At 60.0% G+C, this 22380-nt stretch overlaps 1 protein-coding gene across 5 annotated transcripts in view; it reads left to right on the top strand.

Moving 5' to 3' along the window:
- Window positions 1–22380, top strand: part of LINGO1 (leucine rich repeat and Ig domain containing 1) — a 187642-nt gene that overhangs the window by 93712 nt on the left and 71550 nt on the right. The window contains exon 1 of one of the 5 annotated variants that reach the window (XM_069457138.1): window positions 6186–6298. The exons of 3 other annotated variants lie outside the window; for them this stretch is intronic. In XM_069457138.1, the coding sequence (XP_069313239.1) occupies window position 6298 (1 nt within the window). In that variant the 5' untranslated portion in view covers window positions 6186–6297. Of the gene's footprint in view, window positions 1–6185; window positions 6299–18164; window positions 18349–22380 lie in introns of those variants that run through there. One more of the 5 variants, XM_069457166.1, reaches the window with a different exon arrangement.

Below are 22380 nucleotides of genomic sequence, written 5' to 3'. Positions count from 1 at the left end.
AGGCAAGGAGGACCCTTCCGTTCCTGGCTCAGCTGCAGCGGCCTTTTCTGAGATGCGGAGGAGCAGTGGAGCACCAGGAGTTCGATTACTTTTTTTTTTTTTGAGACAGAGTCTCACTCTGTTGCCTGGGCTGGAGTGCAGTGGCATCATCATAGCTCACAGCAACCTCACTCCTGGGCTCAAGTGATCCTCCTGCCTCAGCCTCCCAAGCAGCTGGGACTACAGGTGTGCACCACCACACCCGGCTAATTTTTCTATTTTTTGTAGAGATGGGGCCTTGCTCTTGCTCAGGCTGTTCTCAAACTCCTGGGCTCAAGCGATCCTCCTGCCTCAACCTCCCAAGGAGCTGGGACTACAGGCACACGCTGGCTAATTTCTTCTATTTTTAGTAGAGACAGGGTCTCACTCTCCCTTAGGCTGGCCTCCAACTCCTGACCTCAAACGATCCTCCTGCCTCGGCCTCCCAGAGTGCTAGGATTACAGGCGTGAGCCACCACACCCAGCCAGGAGTTTGATTTTGACTACGTCATAGCGCAGAGATGATCCGCCGGCAGTTGGGGTCACAAGCTTGGAGTTCGGGGAGAGGTCTGAGTGGGGGGACGGGGATGTGGGAGCCAGCAGCTGCAGGTGGGCCCAGCGAAGACCACCCAGGAAGCCATGTGGATGGAGGGAGGACCAGGGCTTGGACCCTGGGCTTTCTGTGTGCAAAGCTGAGAAAGGAGAAGGAGCCAGCACAGGAGGCTGAGAAGGCACAGCCAGGCCGAGCGAGGACGGCCAGGGGTGTGGAATCCCAGCAGCCGAGAGGAGGGCCAGTTCTGCTGCTCGTGCTGTCCCCCCGCACCACCTCTTGGTCCTGCGAACTCCAGTGCAGTGTCGAAGCCTGATAACTGGCATCGATGCGATCCACGAGCCCTGTTCAGATTTCCCCACTTGTACACGCACCCGTCTGTGTGTGTGTGTTTGTATAAAGTTAAGTGTAATTTGATCACAGCTCTGTGTAGCCACCACCGCCGCCATCGAGACGCGGATCCGTACCACGCCACGAGGCCACCACACCACCCCCTCCCCTGCCCCCGGCTGCCACTGATTTGTCCTCCATCTCTGTCATTTTGTTATTTCGTGAGAGTTACGTAAATGGAATCACACGGTGTGTAACCTTCTGAGATTGATTTTTTTTTTTAAGTTCAGCGCAATGAAGGGAGGGGATTCCTACAGGATGGCGGACACGAGGCATGACTGTCTGCTCGTGGGAAGGGCGAAGGGTCCAGCAAGGAGGGAGGACGGGGGATGCTGAAGGGACATAACGGTGGGAGCCGGTTTCTGGGGACCAGGGCGAGGGGGTCAGCGTCTAAATGGCGCTACCGACCTTGGGCAGTGGCAGACGGGCTTCTGGGACGCGCGGGGCAGAGGAGGGCTCATGTGCCAGCTTCTGCTTCCTCGGTGGAGAGCCACAGGCAGACCAGGAAGGGTGGCCCGAGGGCGACGCTGGCGTGTTGGCGAGCGGGAAGGCGAGCTGGGCAGTGCGCAGCGCTGGGACTGCTGGAGCTTGGGGATTCGAGGTCACAGAGGGAATGTGGGGTCACTTTCTCTAATAGCATCTGGCTTCCCAGCTAGGAGTGCCAAGGGGTGTTGGTTGGGCTCGTCCAGGTCGCGATCTCCTGAGAGTCATGCCAAGGGGCAGGAGGGCACAGCGTTTGAGGTCGGTTATGCCGATGGCCTGTGGAGCCCAAGCTGCCCCCAGGGAGTGCGGGCAGAGGAGCGGTGATGGCGGGTGAGGCGTGAGGTCTCCGCGCAGTGAGAGAGTTGTAAGGATAGGGGCTCCTTACACCGCCTGGAGGTTTGGCCAGGAACTGTGGTGGTGACGGGGCCAGGCCTGGGATAGAGGGTGCAGGGAATGGTAGCTGCAGGCTGCTGGAGGCAGTGGTCAGGGAACGGGGGGCCCCGGTGACCCCCAGCACGGAGAAGTCGCCTTGAGAAGAAAGGCCAGGGTGCAGGCGCAGGGGGAGACAGACAGAGCCCTCCGTGGGCAAGGGAAGTGGCCGGAGTTCTAAGGCAGAGGTGGGGAGGCACAACTGGTGGGGTGGCCTCAAAGGGACAGGAAAACTCCAGGTGGAGGGATTTGCACCTGAGGACTGGAAGGGGCCCAAGGACCAGGGAACACATCAGCCTGTCCTGGCCTGGCAGAAGTCACCTGCGAAGTGTCACTGTGTGCCTAGCCCTCAAATGGCCCGAGAGGCTGAGCAAGCTTCAGCAACAACAGGCGCTCGAAAGTCAGGCGCCAGCACGCCGCCTGGGTCTGGGTACTGCCCCTCCACCTATGGGCGGTTCATGCATTTTCTAGGCCTTTCATGATTTGTAAAAGGGAGCAAATGGCAGCACATACTGCAAAGGGGGGCGTGAGGATTGGGTGAATTTTAATGCCTGCACGCTGTGAATCCCGGGGCCGACCCTGTTTGCATGTAGGGAAACTGAGGCTTGAGAGAAGAATCGACGTGTCCAAGCCCCGGTGGTCCCCAGCCTCCCTCTTGGGCCTGTCCCCCTGCCCCAGGGTGGCCGACTTCTTCCACACTCTCCCCGGGGGGCCCCACCCCACCACACTGCTCCATCCCCCTGGAAACCATCTGTTGTGGATGCTCCAGCAGCGCCGTGAAGGGAGCAGGATGAGCAGGGTGAGGCCTCATCCATGTTGGGCCCATGGGGAAACTGAGGGCAGCATGGTGTCTTCTCTCCCTGTGGCCACCAGAGTGCCAGAGAAGGGCAGGGCCTTTATTAGCGGCCAGTCTTTACAGAGGTGACACAGATGCTGTTCCTGTCCTTGTGCCATAGCCTCACAGGGGGAGACGGGACAAAATAATGAACAAAGATAATAACATTAAACAATGGAATACAGGGCCAGAAGCAGTTGTTCAAGGAAGCAGGGATTCGGGGCTGGCAGTTGAGGAGGGAAAGACGCAGGGACCACCGTGGCGAAGGAGAAGGAGGAGTGGGGTTGAGCTGGGCTCTGAAAGGCCGTGCGAGTTTAGCAGAAGGGGGGTGCTTTTTGGGAGGTGGGGAGCGGGGCTGGGGAAGAGGGCGCCCCGCCTGAGCAGGAGAGGCAGAAGGCAGGGCTGTGCGGCCTGGCTTCCAGACATCTCAATCTTCTCCCGAGACTGGTGAAGCAGAGGCCCCTGAGGCCTGTGCACAGATGCCAATGGCGGGGAGTTGGCCCGTGGGTTCTCCCTGGCCCAGCTCCCCCGCAGCTGCCAGGAGCACAGAGGGCTGCCGTCCGGGGCCGGTGGCCAGCTTGCCGTGTGACCTTGAGCCACAGGCTCTGCACAATGGGGCTGCCCCAGCTGCCCGTCCTCCCCGGGGGGGGGGGGTTGCTGTGTGGTGCTCCTGCTCTGTGAAGTCTTGTCCAGTGTCACAAAAGCTGGCACCACCGCAGAGCGAGGGGACGGAGGCGACAGCTCTTGGCGCCCTGGCAGGGACGCCCAGCAGAAGCCCAAGGCGCTGCAGAAAGCGGAGTTTCGGGAGAACCTTTGATTTAGAGAACGAGGTTTTGGCATCAAACCGCAATCAGAGAACAGAGGCAGCTGCCACACGGTGAAACCAAGCTCCGTAAACCTCATTAATCTGATGGCTCGATGTTCAAAGTGGCACCTAATTAGGAGCCGAGACTCTCTACAGGCTGGGTGGCCCGTTGTTCTTGTTGGACGAGTCACACCAGGTGATTTCAAGCCCGTCCTCAAGTCCCTTGGCTGCTCAGCGCCAATTAACCAGCATTTCGAGTGCCCAGAGCCGGGCCCCAGGCTGGGGAGCTCAGCATGGCTCTTGCTCCGTTTGGTGATGGAGCAGAGGGGCTCCGCCAAGTCGGCCAGCAAGGCTGGCGGGCGCGGGAGGGAGGGGCTGAGTGCTGGGCACAGTGGGGGTGAGGGACAGCCCTGGGCAGCCCTGCCCCCCTCGAGGCCCAGAAGCCTGGAAGGAGAAGGAGCAGGGGAAGCCAAGAGCAGTTGCTTCCTTATTCACACTCTGGTCTCCCTCCCTCCTCCCCCGAGGTGGCCCCTCCTGACTGCTCCTGCCCCGTTCCCTTCTCAGACCAGCTCTGCTCCACACTTGCCTTCTCCCTCCAGCCCCTGACGGGGCCTGGCATGCCCAGCCGGAGGTCAACCTTGGTCTGGGGACACCCTGTGGGGTCTCTCCGGTTGGCCCGATCGGCGTGGACTCTGTGTCCCTGAGGAGAAGTGGCCCCTGCCTTCCCTTGGGTTTTACTCCCGCCTCTGCTGTGCTGGGTTTTTCACGCAATAGGTGCCCGGCAAGGGTCTGTCACCCAGGGTGGCTTCTCTCTAAGCTGATTGCCATCTGAGAGGCTGGTGGCTCCATCAGGACACATGTGTCAGAGCAGTGGGCCTGCAGAGCCACTGGAGGATTCAGGGTGGAGGTGAGATGTCAGCAGGATGTCACTTCAGTCTGGAACGGCCGGTTCCGGGGAGACTGGGCTTTCCTCTGCCTTCGGGATGTGGCAGTAGAATCTAGAGGCAGGGCGGGCACAGAAGGAAGACTCAGGGCAGTGAGGCTGGAAGAGCCCCAGACTGGCAGGCAGGACTTGCCATGGCACTGACTGGCCCCCTTGTGCTCTTGAGCAGGCATTTGCCTCGGTTTCCAAATCCGTGGGAAGGGAACGATAACTCTGTCCCGTCCTGTCCCCTGGGCTGCATACGGCGAGGTCAAGTGGAAGACTAAATGGGATCCTGCGCTGGAAGCTGTTCGGAGTACTGGGGGATTGGGGGCACTCCAGCTTCGCTTACACACCTCTGGAGGTGGGAGGCTCACCACCTGCTGAGGCTGCCTTTTCCGTGGCTGCATAGTTGCCGTTGTTAGAATGCTCATTGTACTAGTTTCTTAGGGCTGCCACACACCTGGCAGTTTAAAACAATAGAAATTATTCTCTCACAGTTCTCGTGGCTGGAAGTCTGAAATCAAGGTGCCAGCAGGGCCGTGCTTCCTCTACAGCTCCAGGGGAGAATCTTTCCCTGCCTCTTCCAGCTCTAGTGGGTGCCAGCAATCTCTGGCTTTCTGTGGCTTGCAGGTGCCTTGCAGGTGCCTTGCTCCAGCCGCTGCCCGTCTTCCTGTGGCCTCCACCGTGTGTCTGTGTCCAAACTGACCTCCAGTATAAGGACACCAGTCACTGGATTGGGACTAACCCTATTCCAGTAAGACTTCCTTATAACTAATTACATCTGCACAGACCTTATTTCCAAACAAGTCACCTTCTGAGGTTCCAAATGGACATGCATTTTGGGGAACACCATCCAATCATGCGTTCGTTTTCCTTTCCGAGCCCAGATTTCCACCTCTGGCTTTGTCCCTGTGTGCTCTCCCTGCCTGCCCCGCCCTAGCTGTGAGCCTCTCTGCCCTTCAGGGCACGTGGGACTTAAGGTGTCCCAGAAACTTTTCTGGCAGAGCTCCCGTCCTGCCTCCCAGGGCCCGTTGTCCACCCTCCTGCTCTTCTTGCCTTGGAGACTTGGGGACTCATCGCTTTGCTCCGGCACTCGGCCAGGGTCCCACCAACACCAGCCACCTGGGTGTCTGACACCATAAACCCCTTCACCTCATTATAGGAAATTTCCTTTGAATGGCCTTTAAAAACCATCTCATTACACAGGAAGGACTGTAATTACCTTGCGCAAAAGAGACATTCTGGATGAGCTGGTGCCCGCTGCTGTCCAAAGCGAGGGACGGTATTTCCTGCTGGCTGGTTCGGCCACTAGGAGAGGGCTCCTCTCTCCCTCATCTCACCTTTTCCAGCCTCTTTTCTGCCGGATTAAGGTACCCACATCTCTGCTGGTGGCCCCTGGAGGTCAGAGCCTCCTGCAGAGAGAGCAGAGCCACCTCGGACTGGTGCCCACGCTCCTGCCCGGCATCCCGGCAAGCCCTGATGGCCAGCACTCCCCAGGAGTCCTCAGAGGCTGCCCAGCCTCTTCCTGAACATCCTCCTTGAGCCTTCTGGGACCTGCCCGGCCAGCGCAGCTGGTGGGGCTCCAGCGGTGAATGGGCTCAGTGTCCTGCCCTCTGCCACCCAACCCGTCCTTTTGCCCACCAGCCTCCGAGACGGGACCCCAGCCCTTCCCGGGATCCAGGTTTCTCCTCCACATGTGGGGCATTTCCTTGGGGTCTGGCTAAAATCCCTGCTGCCCCAGTGCTGACCTGACTTTACGCTCCATCTCTCGCTAGCCGTGGGACCTTGGGCAAGTCACGTGACCTTGCTGAGCCGTTTCCCCGTCTGCAGAATGTCAGGATCCTTTCTGCTTCCAGGGTCGTAGTGCACAAGGGCTGTGTGCGGGTGTCGGGTGCCTGGCACGGGGTGCATACTAGGAAGTGAACCCACCTTGCTTCCCCTTCTAGCAGAGGTTGACCCGGGGGGGCCTCTTTCCTCCTCCGGTCTGCGTAATGCTGGGCCGAGTGGCTGCTGAGCGGAGTGTTGACGTGAAGAACTGGTCCCCGGCATCCCTCAGTGGCACTGGGTGGGTGTGGCTCCCTCCCGCACCGTGTCCTCTTGCCCCAGCCCAGGGCTGTGTGTGTATGCGTGTGTACGTGTGCGTGCATGCGTGCGTGTGTGCATGTGTGTGTGTTGGGGGCAGCTGCTGGGATGGCTGCTTCTCTTCCCTGGTTCCACCCCAGCCGTGCTAAGGCCAGAGCTGTGGGCACAGCTGGGGCCACGCCTCAAGCCCCACCCTTCCCTGAGGCTGCCAGCAGGTTGTAGGGGAGCCGCGCTGGGAGGAGAGAGGCTGTCAGGGTGCCCCTCACTGGAGAAACCAAATCCCCCCCCACCGCTGTGCTGGGGGCTTTTTTGCCACCCTGACTTTTCAGTTTTCTGCGTTCTGATAGACTCCTGGGAACGCCCTGGTCCCCACTGACTAGTGAGTGAGGCGGGACACAGCCAGAGGATGGCGGCGCAGGGAAATGTTAGCAATGTCCCCGGAGCCTGGCAAAGTGGCTGCCTTGGGATGGGGCGGGTTGCTGGGCCAGTGCTGGAAGGCTATGGGGGGAGACCACGCCCCCCGCTCCCCGCACAGGCCTGGTGGGCAGGAGGTGGAGAGGGTCTGTGCGAGGAGGCTGCCGGCACAGGGCCTGGGGTTAGCACCATCTGCCCTGACCCTGCTGCACCACAGTCCTCCTGCTCTGTGGACACCCTGCACCGCAGCACAGGCACCCTCCTCGGGGTCCCTGTGCCCACCCAGTGTGGTCTGGGCGTCCTTGTGTGCGCCTGCTCCGCCCCGGGACGGCCACCACAGAGCTCTCCTCCCACTCGCCCCCGTGCCACCCAGGACCTGGCGGCCCCGAAGAGGCAGCGTGAAAGGGATTACATCTGTGTCATCATCTCTCCCAGGAGCCGGGCAGGAGCCGTGCTGGGCTTACTCACTCCAGCACTCGGTGCCTCGGCAGTGCCTGGTGCGGGTTTGCTCAATGGATCAATGAACGGGAGGGTCGGGCCTCCTGGCTACGGCGCCCTCAGCAGGCTGGCAACTCTGTGGGGTGGGGAGTCCAGGAATGCTTCCTGCAAGAAGCAAGACTTGATCAGGGCGGAATTTGGACAGGCAGGGCTGATGAGCAAGGACGTTGCAGGCCGAGGTGTGACTGGACATCTGTGGCCTGCTGGCAGGAAGATGAGAATCTGGGTTTCTGGGAGGGATCAGTGTGGGAGGAGGTTGGAGAGGTCAGACTGGGAGATGTGGAGGGCCCCAAATGCCAAGGGACAGATGCCATTTGGCCCCTTGCTCTACTAGCACTTCTAGGAGAGGTCACACTGGTTCAGTTCCGTGATTTGAGTCCCATGTGTGTGAGACCCAGCCCTGCTCAGCCACCCGTTCTCCCAGGGTCAAATTGTCCTGAGTCAGACCTGCAGGGACTGCGCCCCACGAGGGGCCGACCGGCCAAGGCTGCTGTGGGCAGCACCAGGGCCGAGCCAGGGCCTGGCGGAGCCCAGCACCCAGATGAGCACAACCAGAGGGGGAGCTTGGACGATTCTCCTCCCCCTCCTCCTCCTCCTCCTCCTCCTCCTCCTCCTTCTCTTCTTCTCTCTCATCCTCTCTCTGTCTGTCTGTCTCTGTCTTCTGGAGCATCAGAAGACAGAGGCACATGCTGTTCCTCTCCAGCAGCCCTGCCACCTGCCACCTGCCACCTGCTGAGGTGATGTGCTTTGAGAACACCCAGCCACTGGCACTGTCTCAGTAGCTTTGTGTCCTGCTCTGCTCAGTCCCTAGCTGTGCTGTCCCCTGCCGGAGATCTGCATGGCAACCTGGCACAGCCGCAGCCGTGGGCGCTGCCCAGGGAGGCAGAGCTGTGCCTATCTAGGTGTCTGTGACGGCCGAGGCCTCCTCTGGGTCTTTGGTGCTAGCTGGGGACAGGGGAGGGCTCTCTGGTCTGCTCCTGAGTGATGGACCTCAGCGGGGATCCTGCTGTGTTCCAGGCGCTGTGCTAGACCAGACACCGGGCATACAGTGAGCAAGTAGCCGTGGCCCTTCCCCAGGGAAGCTCACAGCTTTTGTTGGGGTGGGGGTGTGGACAGATAATAAATAAATAAACAAATAAGTAGAGTATAATTGCAAATTGTGATGAGTGGTATGAGGGAATGGTAGAGAATGCGGAGGTGGGGGAGGCTGCTGGCAGACTGAGACAGGGCAGTCTGGGAGGGCTTCTCTGCGGAAGTGTCTTATCCCATAATCAGGTGGATGAGAGGAGGGAGCTGTGTGCCAGGAGGGGGAGGTGCATTTCATGCCTGGGAGAACCTTGGTGTGGTTGAGGAGCTGGAAGGAAACTTGTGGGTTGGGGGGCTGAGCGTGGTGGCTCACACCTGTAATCCCAGCACTTTGGGAGGCCAAGGCAGGAGGATTGTTTGAGGCCAGGAGTTCAAGACCGGTCTGGGCAACATGGTGAGACCTCATCTCTACAAAAAAAATAATAAATAAATAGCCGGGCATGGTGGCATGCACCTGTAGTCCCAGCTTCCTGGGAGGCTGAGGCAGGCGGATGGCTTGAGCCCAGAAGTATGAGGCTACAGTGAGCTGTGAGGATGCCACAGCACTCTGGCCCGGGGAACCAGAGCCAGACTCTGTCTCAATTAAAAAAAAGAAAGAAAGAAAAAAGAAACTTGTGGGGGTGGAAGGAAGAGAGCCAGAGGAGGTGGGGCTGGGCAGGTGGGCAGGGCTGGGTTAGCAGAGCCTGTGGACCACAGGGGGGCGGGGCGTTTGGTCTCGGAGGAAGTTGCTGGAGGGTTCAATGAGGCTGCCCTGGCTGCTGGGTGAGAGCAGAGAGGAGGGACGCAGGGACACAGAAGGGTGACATGGGCAGCTCCACGGTGGTCCAGGCTGGTGGGTGTGGCCAGGATGGAGGTGCAGAGAGGAGGTTGGATCGGAAACACATTTCGGACTCGTGCTGGGGTGGGTGGGGGGATCGCAGGGCTCCGAGGAGTCTGGCTTGGGCAGCTGGGTCGATGGAGGGGACATTCGCTGAGGCAGGAGCACTGGAGGAGGGTGGTGGTTTGGGGGACGATGAAGGATGAGGTGTTTGTGGGACATCCCGGGGAGATGGCAGGTTATCAGGATCTTAGTTGTAACAACCACGTGATTTTCATTTCATTATCCCCGTTTTACAGATGAGGGAACTGAAGCTCAGAAAGGTGAAGTGTCCCCAGCATGGCCACACAGGGCGCAGGGCTCAGAGCCAATGTGTGAGCCCAGAGCTGTCACCTCTAGAGGTGACCCCCACGGCCATCTCACCTCGCGGTTGGGAAGAGCAATGCCGTATGTGATGGGTGAATGAGCGGTGAGATTTCCGTGTCAGGGGCCTCTCGTCTCCAGCGTTGCCACCTCGGTCTTCACCTGGGGGCGTGTCTGGATCTAGTGGCCTAGGGTCACACAGGCCGGGAGGCCTCAGCTACTCCAGGAAAGTCGGAATAGCTCGGCCCTGTGGCCCCGTTGTGCCAAGGAGGATCTAGGAAAGTTCTTCAATTGTTCCCTCTGAAAAAAGGTCTGAAACGAGCCCTGGTCAGGGCTTTCCCGGGGCAGAGGAGCCCAGGACGGGGAAGCTCTCTGAGGCTCCGCCAGGCCCCTGCCTCCTGCCCGGACTTGTGGGGGGCATGGGGCTTGCCTGTCCCCGGCCCACAAGTGCCTTCCTGGTCCTGGCAGGGCACCGAGGGGAGGGAGACCCCCTGGCAGCCGAGAGCTGGGTGGAAAGAGCCCTCGACCAGGACAGGGGTCCTCAGGCCGCCATGAGCCTCCCAGTGACCTCAGCGTCCCCACCTGGACTGTGAGCCCAGGGGATGAGTGAGGCCTAGCGTCCTCTCCCCTGGGGGCGCCAGGATCTACCCCCTCCTGTATCCTGGGGTGGGGGCTGGAGAACATCTCCCGGGCTTGGGCTGTGGAGCTGTGGTCAGGAAACAGAATAGGTCGGGTAGCCTGGGGAACACGGCCGGGGTGGTGGGAGCAAGGCTGGTGTGTGTGTGGAGGGGCATCTTCGGGCAGAAGCCAGTGGCATGGGGGAGCGGTGGCAGGGTGTGGGCCGGTGAACAGGAAGGGCGAGTCCACAGGCTCTGCCCATCCCCTTCTGGGATGAGCCAGCAGAGCCCGGTGGCCCTCTTAGGGCTAGACCTCGACCAAGACGCTGGTCTCGGGCACAGACTGGTTACAGCAGCTGGTGACTGCATCAGGGCCAGTGCGTGACCAGGTCTCGGTGGGTCCAGGGTCATCAGGGGTCTGTATGTGACAGGGTCAGGGCCCAGCACAGTTCTCTGAGTGTAGCCCTCTGGGGTAGATTGGAGGCCCTGCCTCATCCACGCTCCCTCTGAACGCCCTGCTTATCCCCCATGGAAACTGTCAGTCAAGTGTCCAAGGCCGGTGTCACCTGCTCTGAGCCTTGATGAGAAAAAGCTTAAATGGGCATAATGTCTACGGTTCCTCCAGAACTTGCCGCATAGCAGGCACCATACGGGCCACTGAATCATGGGTATCACTGTCACCATTTTACAGACTAGGAAACTGGAACTCAAAAGGGGTGAAGTGACTTTCTGAGGTCACCCAGCTAGTGAAGTGGTAGAGCCAGGATTCAAACCCGTTGTCCCTTTTTTCCCTGGAGCAGAGGAAACTTCGGTAGAGCTCTCCTCCTGCCCGGTCCCCCATGGAGTTTCTTCCCTTTTCCGTCTAGACTGGGGGCTGTGGATTTAGCCTTCCTCAGTCAAAACTCCCTAGGAAGGTCAACCTGGCCTGAGGATGGACCAGGAGACCCTTCTCCCAGGTCTGAGGCACACAGGCGGGTTCTGCCCGCACCACATTAGGGAACGGGGCAGAGCCTGTCTCCACGGCCCCGTAAACCCAGGGATCAGGCTTTTCCCTTGGTTAGAGGATAAAGGAATGTGTCAGCCCCAGTGGGAGCGTTTTGGGCATCATGATCCTGGATTTTAGAGCTTTGAAAGGTCCTTTCTAGCACCCTGACATCACCCCACAGGCATTTCCTCCCTTGCTTCCAGAAAGTGGTGGGAAGAGCACCACCCCCTCCTTCTGTAGGCCTGGACACGTCATGTTGCAGAGGAGGTAACTGAGGCCCAGAGACGTGAGGACACTTGTGCCAAGACACACAGTGTGTTAGTAGAGGAGGGGGCAGAACCCCAGGGTCCTGCCTCCCACCGTAGGTGTTCCCTGCCCTGGGCTCCAAACCCTCACGGGAACTGAGAACCACGGGGACACGAAGGCATCATGTTCTGACAGTGGGACTCTGGGCACTGTACCAGCTGTTCTAGGCCTTCCTGACATTTCTCAGCAACAAGAGGGCCCCCATTTGTGAGTCATTTGGAAGATCTTCTAGGGGAGGCTGTCCAGAATTTGAGTGAAGCTCTAGGAGGAAGAGGAGGCCCGGCTGCCGTGAGGAAGGGGCAGCCCCCTGCGTGGCTTCTCTGCCCTCTGTTGTGTAACCCCTGTGGACCTGCGAGATGGGCGGAGGTGGCTCACCTCCCAGCTGGGAAAGCTGCAGCCCAGCGAGGCACAGCGATGGCCTCGCAGGTCTCCGCTCGGTGTCCATCCACACCTGCTGATCCAAGGCCAGGGGGTTCTCACCTGTCCCCTCTGTGTGCCCAGACCGTGTCACAGACAGAAGGAGACTGTTCCCTGCCCTCAGGGAGCTGCTGGGAGAATGAGATTTAAGTCAGAAGTGAAGGGAACAAGAGAGCCGCACCGTTGAGGTCCCAGGGCCATGAGGCACAGGTCACAGACCCAGGGGCCCAGGAGAGATCTGTGCGGCTGGAGCAGCCGGGAAAATCTGGGTGAAGTTTGGATGGGACGGGGGATTGGGAAAAGCAGGCATCGCCGCGGGTACCTGCGCGTGTGACCAGGACTGCTGGGGTGGTCCGGAAGGCAGCAGCAGGGGCGACGCAGAGCGCGTGGAGCTGTCCGGGGTGCTGACCCAAACCCCGCCCGTGGGGCTTGTCTGCAGCTCCTCCCGGACACCTTGGCCTGACCCTGCTCGTTCATGTCTGAGCCTCAGTTTCCTCACCTAGAAAATCAGGGCACTGATACCTGCATCACCACCTTGTTGAGAGGGTACAGGAAGGCCGTGGCACGTCACGCCGAGCACGCGGCCTGTATTCGGTCAGGTCTCTCCAAACAGGAACAGTGACTAAAGGAGACAGAGCCTCCTCCGCAGGTGCCTGGGCCAGAGGGCGGGCCCTGTCACAGGGTGAGAGCTCCCCTTGGCGCTGGGAGAAGCAGCCTGTCTGGGGCATCTCCACCGAACTAAGAGCCTTGGGGTGTGTGTGTGACTGGGAACCAGAGAGGGCAAGACGCTTGAGCCAAGAAACACAGTAGAGGAGCAACCAGAACCCAGGGTCCTACCCCTCACTGCCAATATTCCCGGAGGTTGCCTCTCCCGGGCCCAAAGTCTTGTGGGAACTAAACACTTTTGAGGACTCAGAGGAATGGTGCTGTCATGTGGGACTCCAGGCACTGCGCCACCTGTTCTCTTGGGCCTTCCCGACTGCCTCTGCTAGCCTCAGCGCACAGGTGGCCGGAGCTCTGGGCTGCGCTTTCCTCTCTCTTCAGCCATACCCCAAGCCCCTGGCCCCACGCAAGCCCTCTGGGGACCCACCCCACCAGGGAGGTGGGATGTTTTGGGGGCAGGGGTAGGGCAGGGGGAAGGCTGCTGGAGGCCAAAGGAGAGACCTCCTTCATTCTCCCCTGCCGCTTATCACCTCGGCTTCTCAGCCTGCCTGACCGCCTCAGCCCTGGCTCAGCACAGCCTGCAGCCACTGAGGGGGGAGCCGGGAGGGGCTCACCCCAAAGGCCCCTCCCAGGCCTGTTGATTATGCCTGAAATGCCCTCCAACTTGGCCCCCTTAGCCCTTTATCCTCTGGCATCTTTTTGTCTGTTAGAACCAGATGGTTCTAAGTGTGAATCCCAGCTCTGCCGTTGCCCCTGACCTTGGGCAAGGAACATAACCCCCCGGAGCCTCAGTTTCCCCATCTGTCAGATGGGAATAACAATGCCTACCCCACAGTGTGTGGTTTCGGCACAGGAGACGGCCACTGCTGCTGTCCTCTTTCCTCTCCTCCCTCTTCCACGGCAGTGCGGCCCCCCGCCCGTCCCTGAGACCGAGCACCGGAGCCTGGCGTGTGGGCGACGCTGGCCCTGGGGAAGGCAGGAAGGGGGAGCCTGCAGGTAGAGGCCGCACTCGTCATGGGTGTTTTTAATACTGGGAAGGCCATGCTGAGCTGCTGCAGCCATGTGTGACCTCTGACCTTGCTGCCTCTGGCTTGGTTCTAGAAGAATCCCTCCCCCATCCCACCCTGCGCACCCAGGTTCGGCACAGCAGCCCCTTGGAGTGATAGTGAGAAACACCTGGAGTGATACAGCTCGGAGACCTTGACCAGTGGTCACACCCACCCCGCCCGCAGCTGGCCCACGCCCGGACCCCGGTCAGCCCTGCAGCCGTGCAGCTGAGCTGAGAGTTGGGGGGCGGGCTTAGCCTCAGCTCCGCCTCAGTCTCCCCAGGTGCAAAGGGCTCACACGGCCCCTGTCTTTTATGTTATTGTTAGGTATTTTAGTCTCCGTATACTTAATAGCCCACAGTTATCACTTTGTAAGGTTATGACTGCTATTTTTTTTTTTTTTACATAGTTACCTTTCCTGTGCTTTTTATTTAATTCTGCATGTTAGTGTTTTTGTCTGGAGTTATTTTCCTTATGCCTAAAGAATTACTTTTAGTATTCTGTGCCATGGGCCATGTGAGCCTCTTCTCTCTCACTGGGTCCAGTGGGCAGGATCCTGACCTGGTCCCGTGGCTGCCAGCCGGTTGGCACCTGACCTGGTCCCGTGGCTGCCAGCCGGTTGGCAGTTAGACTCAGGTCAGTGAAGTTGCTCGAGCCCTTCGTGTGTCTGCGGCACTGGGGGTGCTGTGCAGGCCAGACTCCCGGGCCTGCCGTCGGGGAGGGCGAGCACAGTGGTTCACGCTCGCCTACAGTGTGCCGGGCGTTCCTGACCACGCTGCTGTGAGCCGGGGCCGCCCCAGTCTGCTGAGGAAGAGAGTAGGGCCCAGGGCGGTGAGGGGACTGCCGAGGTCCCCTGCCGGTGTGGATGCCGGGGGCGATGCGGCTGGACTTAGGGAAACAGGAGGCGCTGACCCCGGCAGCTCCTGTCGTGGCGGCGTGAGTGAGTTCAGGAGGCAGTGAGGCTGCTCTTGGCTTTTCCTGACACGTCCCTGGGGCCCCTGGGAGCCACCTCTGAGGCAGTGCTTCCTTCTCTTGGCTCCTTAGCCCACCTGGGCACAGAGAGGCCTGAAGCCGCTGCGTGGGGCACCCACTTGGGCAGTCCGGGGACCCGCTCCTGTCTGCAGAGCCTCCTGCAATGCCTCTGCCCTCTTGTGCAGACACCTTTGGGGACCCAGCCCAGCTCCTGGTCCTCCTGATGTGCCCACTCCAACACCTCTCACCCTCTGGCCCTGCCTGTGTGCCCCCTCGGCTGGGCCTAATGGCCCTGCCATCTCTGGTCTGCCCCCCACTGTGTCCCGCCTCTAGCCCGCGGAGGTCAGCACCCTGCACCCGACTGTGCCTCCTCCCCTCGCAGTGTCTCTCTGGCTTCCCGCCCCTGTCTTGGAGCAAGAGGAGCTTCCACTCCAGAATGGGACCCATCCCTGCCCCTGGGGACCATGATCCGGCCCCCGCATCAGGCATTTCCTTCCCACAGCTCTTGCCTGGCATCTGCCCCCACCCGTTCCCCACCCGTGGAGGACTCCTGGGTTCCCAAACTGGTGACTGACCCTGGTCGCTGCTGTGGAACTCTCGGGCAGCACCTCTGGGTCTCAGCTTCCCCTTCCGTGGAGTGAGCCAGATGGTGCCTGGGACACAGTAGGCACTAAACAAATGCTTGTTGCATTGATGGACTAAGTAAACAGCACGTTCCGGGCCTGTCTGCCTCACCTGAGCATCGTGTGGATCAAAGCGTCTAATGGATTTACAGGGCTTTGCAAAGTTTGCTGGTGCTGTTTGGATACGTGCACGGACGATGCTCAGCGGGTATTGCCACTGTCGGTATTGTAACCGCTGCCCCCGGCACATTCTGCCCCCAGATCCCTCTTGCGTCCGCCCCTCCTCTTCTCCCCTTTGCTCTGCCTCCCCCCTGCCCTGGCCGCTGCCTCGTCCTAACCTGGCTCACTGTCCCCTGTCTTCTCCTGTGATCTGTCCTCCACCTGGTGGCAGCCAGCATGACCTTTCTGAAGCTCAAATTGGACCCTGTCACTCCCCCACTTAAAACCCTTCTGACTCCTAATGGCTTTTGGGATAAGAGCTACACCCTGAGTCGTGGGTACCAGGCCCTCCCTGGGGCTGCAATGCCCGGTGCCTTCCCCACACCTCCAAACCCAGCTCCTTCAGGGCTCCTCCTGAGACCCCCGACCCTGGCTTGGATGGCCCTGCCGTGCTCCCACAGCCCCCCGGCTCCCACTCTCACACACCCTGGGTTGTTGTCTCTCACCTGCCTGTGCTCCACCCCTGCCCAGCACACTGAGCTCTCACCTGCCTGTGCTCCACCCCTGCCCAGCACACTGTGAGCTCTCACCTGCCTGTGCTCCACCCCTGCCCAGCACACTGTGAGCTCTCACCTGCCTGTGCTCCACCCCTGCCCACCACACTGTGAGCTCTCACCTGCCTGTGCTCCACCCCTGCCCACCACACTGTGAGCTCTCACCTGCCTGTGCTCCACCCCTGCCCACCACACTGTGAGCTCTCACCTGCCTGTGCTCCACCCCTGCCCAGCACACTGTGAGCTCTCACCTGCCTGTGCTCCACCCCTGCCAAGCACACTGTGAGCTCTCACCTGCCTGTGCTCCACCCCTGCCCACCACACTGTGAGCTCTCACCTGCCTGTGCTCCACCCCTGCCCAGCACACTGTGAGCTCTCACCTGCCTGTGCTCCACCCCTGCCCACCACACTGTGAGCTCTCACCTGCCTGTGCTCCACCCCTGCCCACCACACTGTGAGCTCTCACCTGCCTGTGCTCCACCCCTGCCCAGCACACTGTGAGCTCTCACCTGCCTGTGCTCCACCCCTGCCCACCACACTGTGAGCTCTCACCTGCCTGTGCTCCACCCCTGCCCACCACACTGTGAGCTCTCACCTGCCTGTGCTCCACCCCTGCCCAGCACACTGTGAGCTCTCACCTGCCTGTGCTCCACCCCTGCCCAGCACACTATGAGCTCTCACCTGCCTGTGCTCCACCCCTGCCCAGCACACTGTGAGCCCTGATGCAGGATCTGGGCATTTTTGTACTCCTAGTTCACAGAAAGCATTAGAGGTCATTTGCTGAATGAATGAATGAATGAGTGAATGAACAAGTGGTTCCCCCAGCTTGCGGGGACTCTGGGCTGGACCCTTGGGGCTGCAGTGGGGAATGGCAGCACAGTGTGCCTCCACCCTGGAGGTGGCCTCCTTCCTGTGTGTCCCCTGGGCTGCAGGCCTCTTGCCCGGGAGTGTCCCAGCGTGGTCCTCCCGGCTTGGCGGCATGGCCTGCAACAGCGGTAGCTGCATCTGCAGTGAGGGGTTCCGAACTGCCCCCGGGGTTTACTGAGGGCAGCAGGGGAGCCCTGAGGGGCAGAGACTGGGGTCTGCAGAACCTCCTCGCCTGGTGCCCGGTTCCTCACCCAGCCGGAGTCATCTGACCCTCAGTCCCCCGTGCACAGGTCGGCCCCACCCCTACTGATCCCAGAGGCCTTTCCTGGCCTGAGCAGCTCCTCTGCCCCGTCCCAGGCCCAGCGCTGACCTCCACCTCTCTGCTCCTCTGACCTGGCCCCGAGCCCTGCCTTGTGCCTTGGCCGGTCCTGCTGATGGTCTGGGATTTCTGGCTTCCTGGCCTGGCTTCTCTGGTGCCCACTGCCTTCCCATGAGTGTCACCCCTCCTGACACATGCCTGAGGTGTCACCATCTCTGCTCCTGGTTTCTGCCAGCCCCTGCCTCCAAGCCTGAAATCTGTGCAGAGTCCTGGGTGCCCAGTCCTGAGAGTGTGGGAGGGGGCCGGGAGGGTGTTCAGGGGGAACTGCTAAGACCAAAGCTCCTGCATGCTCAGCCACCGGGCCCCGGGAGGGCGGGGCCTGGGGTTCTGGCCATAGTGCCCAGGGTGGGAGCTACCCCAGTGTGGGAGTCCGGCAGGGTGTCCTGGAGGAGGTGGTGGCACCCTAGGTGGGCCAGTGAGGATAAGGAGGGTGGGGAGGGCCTCACCAGTGGGCAGAGCAGGATGCCCACTCCACTGGTTCCATGCCAGCTTCGGAGCCACCACCGGCACGGCCAGCCTTCAGGTGGGTATTTTTAGCTCCACCTAACAGACGGGAAAACAGAGGCTCAGAGAGGCTCGGGCGCTTGCCCAGGGTCACCTGGCTGGCCAGCGGTGCTGTCGGGCCCCCACCCCAGGTCTGGCGTCTCCTCAGGCTCTTAAGTGGAGGGAGCAGGGGAGAGTCTGGGAGGAGGGGGAGGGAGGCTGGCGCCACCACAAACATCAAAGCAGCTGCTGACTGTGACTTTCCAGGGAGGGGGCGTGGGGTGGGGGGCGGCTTTCTGAGTCGTCCTGCGCCCCCCTCCTGCCGTGGGAGAGCCCTCACGATGCGAGGTGCGAGGTTCCGCCGCCCCCTCCCCGAGAGGCCGGCACTTCGCCTCTTCAGAGGATAATTCCCCATTATACAGAGATATTTAGCCTAATAGAAGGCGACAGATCATTCGGGGCAGTAATGTACTCCGGCTTCAAGCGTTTCGTTTCCTCAGCCTGAACTCCCAGATTAAAGACTCCTCACCCGAGCCCGCCCCATGCCACGCTGGTGCCTGTGACCTTGACTGCAATGATGGGGTAGGTTTCTCCCTCCCTCCTTCCCTCCTCCTCCTCTGCCAGCTTTCTCCCGCCTTCCCTCCCTCCCTTTCTCTTTCTTTAAAAAAAAAAAAGATATTTTTCTCCTTAAATATTCAGCCAAAAGGCTGTTGCTTAAACCCTGCATGCTCTGGGGACAAGCTGATGGTGCCCGGCTGGTAGCCAGGCGGGAACACCTGGCGGGCCCAGAGCACTCGCTCCACCACGTGGGACAGTCTGGGCGGCCGGACCCTCAGCCGGGCAGGGGCAGGTGGAGGCCGGGCAGATGGCCTTGCTCAGGGCCAGAACCGGCCCCTCTGCTCCCTCTGCCTCCTCCCTGCCCCAGGGCTGGCCCGCAGGGGCCTAGCCAGGCCTCCTCAACAAGTGGGGGTGCCCTTAAGGGTTGCCTCCAACAACTGGAGCTCCCTGGGCCTTGGCAGCCGTGGGTGGACCCAGGGCAGAGTCGTGGCGGGGCTGGAGGGGCAGATGGCAGCAGGGGTGGTGTTGAGGCCCTTCATCCATGGAGAGGGCGGCTTCCAGAGCCGCCTCCCTCTGGCCAGCAGGGCTCCCTTGTCTTCATCTGTCTCCGCTGCTCCCTCTTTGTCCTTTCTTTGTCTCTCTCTCTCTCCCTGCCTCCCCCAGCCCCATCTGCTCGCCAGGCTGCCTGCTTGAGCTGCCTCGCACTTCTGCAGAAGCAGCAGGGAGCACGGAAGGCACTGGATGTCTGGGATCAGCTAGTCCTGGGTTCAAATCCCGGCTCCAGCGCTGACAAGCTGTTTCTGTTCCATGTAATAATTTTTAATGGGGGCAAGTTCCTTAGTCTCTCGAGCCTTCGTAGCCTCACCCGTAAGGTGAGATGCTGCTACCTGGCCGCCAAGGTTATCCTGAGGGTTTGGTGTGTGATGTGCTGCCAGTGGTGGCAGCTTCCCTGCCTGGCGATCCCAGTCCCCCCAGTCCCCCCAGGGAGACGCCCCCGCACCCCCCAATGCTCCCACCTCTCCTGCCCTCTGTCTGCCCATCTGGCAGGAAAGGCGAGGGTGGCTGGGAGGTGCCGGCAAGGTGGGCTCTGGCCCTGCAGGCCACGGCAGCACGTGGGCATAGGGGGAAGTACGATGCTGCAGGGGAGGGGCCCGTCTTGGGTCCGTTTCCAGGGCGAAGCCCAGGGTTTGGCACTGGTCTGATTTGAGGGAACCCACTTAAGGGGCTGTGGTGAGGCCACCAAGGGAAGAAGGGGACAGGGTGGAGGAGCAGGGCCCATGTAACCTGGGGCGAGGCTTCTGGGCTGGGACCCCCTCACAGGTTTGGGGGGGAGGGGCAAAGAGCACCTCTAACCCGCAGGGGTGGGGAGTCCTGGCAGCTGGGGGGAGCCTGGGCAGAGCGGGGAGGCCCCTGCTCCTTGCAGGGTGGGGAGGTGGGCTGCCCACCGGGTGGGGGAGGGGAAGGTCCCTAGGTATGAGGCTACAGGGGGATCTGGGGCTGATGTGCTGTGGGACCGTGCACTGATCCCATTCCCTCTCTGGGCCTCAGTTTCCTCATCCACAAGATGTGTGTAATCATCCTGTCTTATCTACCTCACGTGTGGGCTAAGAATCCAGGTAGAGAATAGAGGGGATTGTTCTGCGATCTGTAATGTAGTAATAATAATAACTGTTATTCTAGCATTACCTTGTCTTCCTGTCTGTCTATAACACCCCCTGACCCATACAGTCTGGCCCTGGTTCCTATGTGGACAGAATTAAACTCATGGCAGCAAGCAACCTCCTCATTTAGTGCAAATCCCCACCCAACATATGTGGTCCCCAAACCTATGCTTGCATGCCTTCAGGGACAGGGAGCTCACCACTCCTCATGCTGCCCAGAGATCTGTCTCCCTGGAATCTTTTCTCTCTGGTCCTAGCTCAGCTCCTTGGGCCCAGAAATGCCAAGCCTCTGTCAGGGACCTGAAGTCCTGACCAGGTCCCTGCGGCTTCTTGGGGTGGGTGAGAGGTCTGGGTGCCTGTGGTGGGAGATCTAGGAGTCATCCTTGATTCCTCTTTTTCTTACCCCCACCCCACCCCAGAGCCCGCCCCACCCCAGTGTCAGCCCCACCCCAGGGTCGGCCCCACGGTGCCAGGTGCTGTGATCATCACTGCATTGGCCACCTTTGGAATCATCTTGTCTATCTGCTTATCATGTGTACCCCCTCCCGTCCCTCGAGAGAGCACCAAACTTGTCTGTCTTGTACCCCCAAGAACCCCCAGCCCCGGTAATACACCTGGCAGGTAGTAAGTGCTAAGTTAGTGCTTGATGAGTGAATAACACGGAAAACGAGTCGAGGAGAAATAGCAGGTGGTGCAATTGTGGCTGTGGTGGCGGTTGAAGGTCTAACAGTTTGGTGTATGTGTGCCTGTGTCAGCCGGGAATCACCGGCCCTTTCAATGACAGACTCGGGGGTGTCTGGGCCTGAAGCGCTGCAGGAAGACACGTGTGTGTGTGTGTGTGTGTGTGTGCGCGCGCGCCCCGTGTGCACACACGTTTCCTATGCAGTGGTGGTGTGACCTCGGGTGAGCTCTTGCACCCTCTGGGGCTCAGTTGTTCCACCTGTGGAATGGGCTGCCCGGGGCTGGAAGCAGAGGCCCGGATGCCACCGTCTTCTGAGGTCAGACCTTGCCACTGCCTGGCGTTCTGCGGGCGGCAGGGGACCCAGAGCCTGTCTGTTGTGCGCCGGGAGGTGATTATTGAAGTTTGCCTCCCTGCGGGGCTACTCCCGCCGCCCTCTGAGGTGAGGATCTCACCTGGGCATGAGGGCGTGGTCCCGGGTCAGGAAAGGGGCCCAGAAGCCCGGACGTGGGTTTCACTGCAGGAGGTCGATGACCTCCGCGCTTGGGGTCTCTCGGATGCATCCGTAGCTTCAATGTGATCACTTTTCATTTTTTTTTTTTTTTTTTTTGAGTATGCTTGTTTTTTCAAAAACTTTTCTTGGATACGTTTATTTTATTTCTTGGAAGTTTTTATTTCAATTGCTATAAAAAAGAATTACCATGAGATTAAGAACGGGAAAAAAATCCACATTCCTACTTCTACCCCTCCAAGGCAACCACTGTTCCCTCCCCGCCGCCTTGCCCTTCTCCTGTGAAGACAGTGGTAGATTTTTGCAGAGTATTTGAGAAGTAGAAGTGGCCCCAAATCACTTCATCTCCCTGTGACTCAGTTTCCTCAAGGTAATTGCTCCTTCATCCGGCTCTCGTGCCGGTTACACGAGTCAGCGTTTGTGAAGCACCTGGGAAGGTGGCTGGCACAGAAGGACAGCCCCGCAGCACCCTTTCCCCGGGTTCCCGCTTGGCTTCGCCAGGGCACCGTGGCTCCGCGTGGCCCCCAGTCTCTGTGTTTACCATTTTTCATGGCTGCATAGTATGCTCTTGAGCAAGGGTGCCACGATTCACTTTGTCATCTCTACTGTGAGGTGTTTAGGCCGCCTCCAGTGTCTTCCTGGTATAAATAACCCTGCAGTGAATGGCTCTGTCCCTCTGAGGGGCGATGTCCTCGGGCAATGTCAGGGACGTTCATTGAGGCTGTTTTGCCGGGGGACTGAGGGATGGGCCAGCAGTAGTGGCTGGAAGAGGTAGGTCTTGTCAAGGGTGGCTGGACACCCTCAGGGTGTCAGGGAAATAAGACACTCTGAGTGACAGCACTGAGCATGATGGGAAAACATGAAGCCACCATGGGAAGGGCAGTGGGAGCTGCAGACGGTTGGGACTGGGAGCTGGAGGGATTGGGTTCTGGTTTTGCCTTTGCTACCCTCTTGCTGTGTGACCCCAGGCAATTTGCTTCCCCTCTCTGGACTTCAGTTTTTTTCCACATACTGTGCCCAGGAGGTGGGCAAGGGTTGGTTCAGAGCTGCATTGTCCAATATGGTAGCCACTGGCCACATGTGGCTATTTAGATTTCAATGTAAATTAAGCTGGGTGAGGTGGCTCACATCTGTAATCCCAGTGCTTTGGGAGGCCAAGGCAGGAGGATCACTGGAGCCCAGGAGCTCAAGACCAGCCTGGGCAA

Source organism: Eulemur rufifrons, chromosome 2 (assembly GCF_041146395.1).
Source record: "Eulemur rufifrons isolate Redbay chromosome 2, OSU_ERuf_1, whole genome shotgun sequence".
In the NCBI taxonomy this organism is placed as follows: Eukaryota; Metazoa; Chordata; class Mammalia; order Primates; family Lemuridae; genus Eulemur; species Eulemur rufifrons.
The sequence above is the reverse complement of the archived record's forward strand: the minus strand, read 5'-3'. Positions and strand labels throughout refer to the sequence as shown.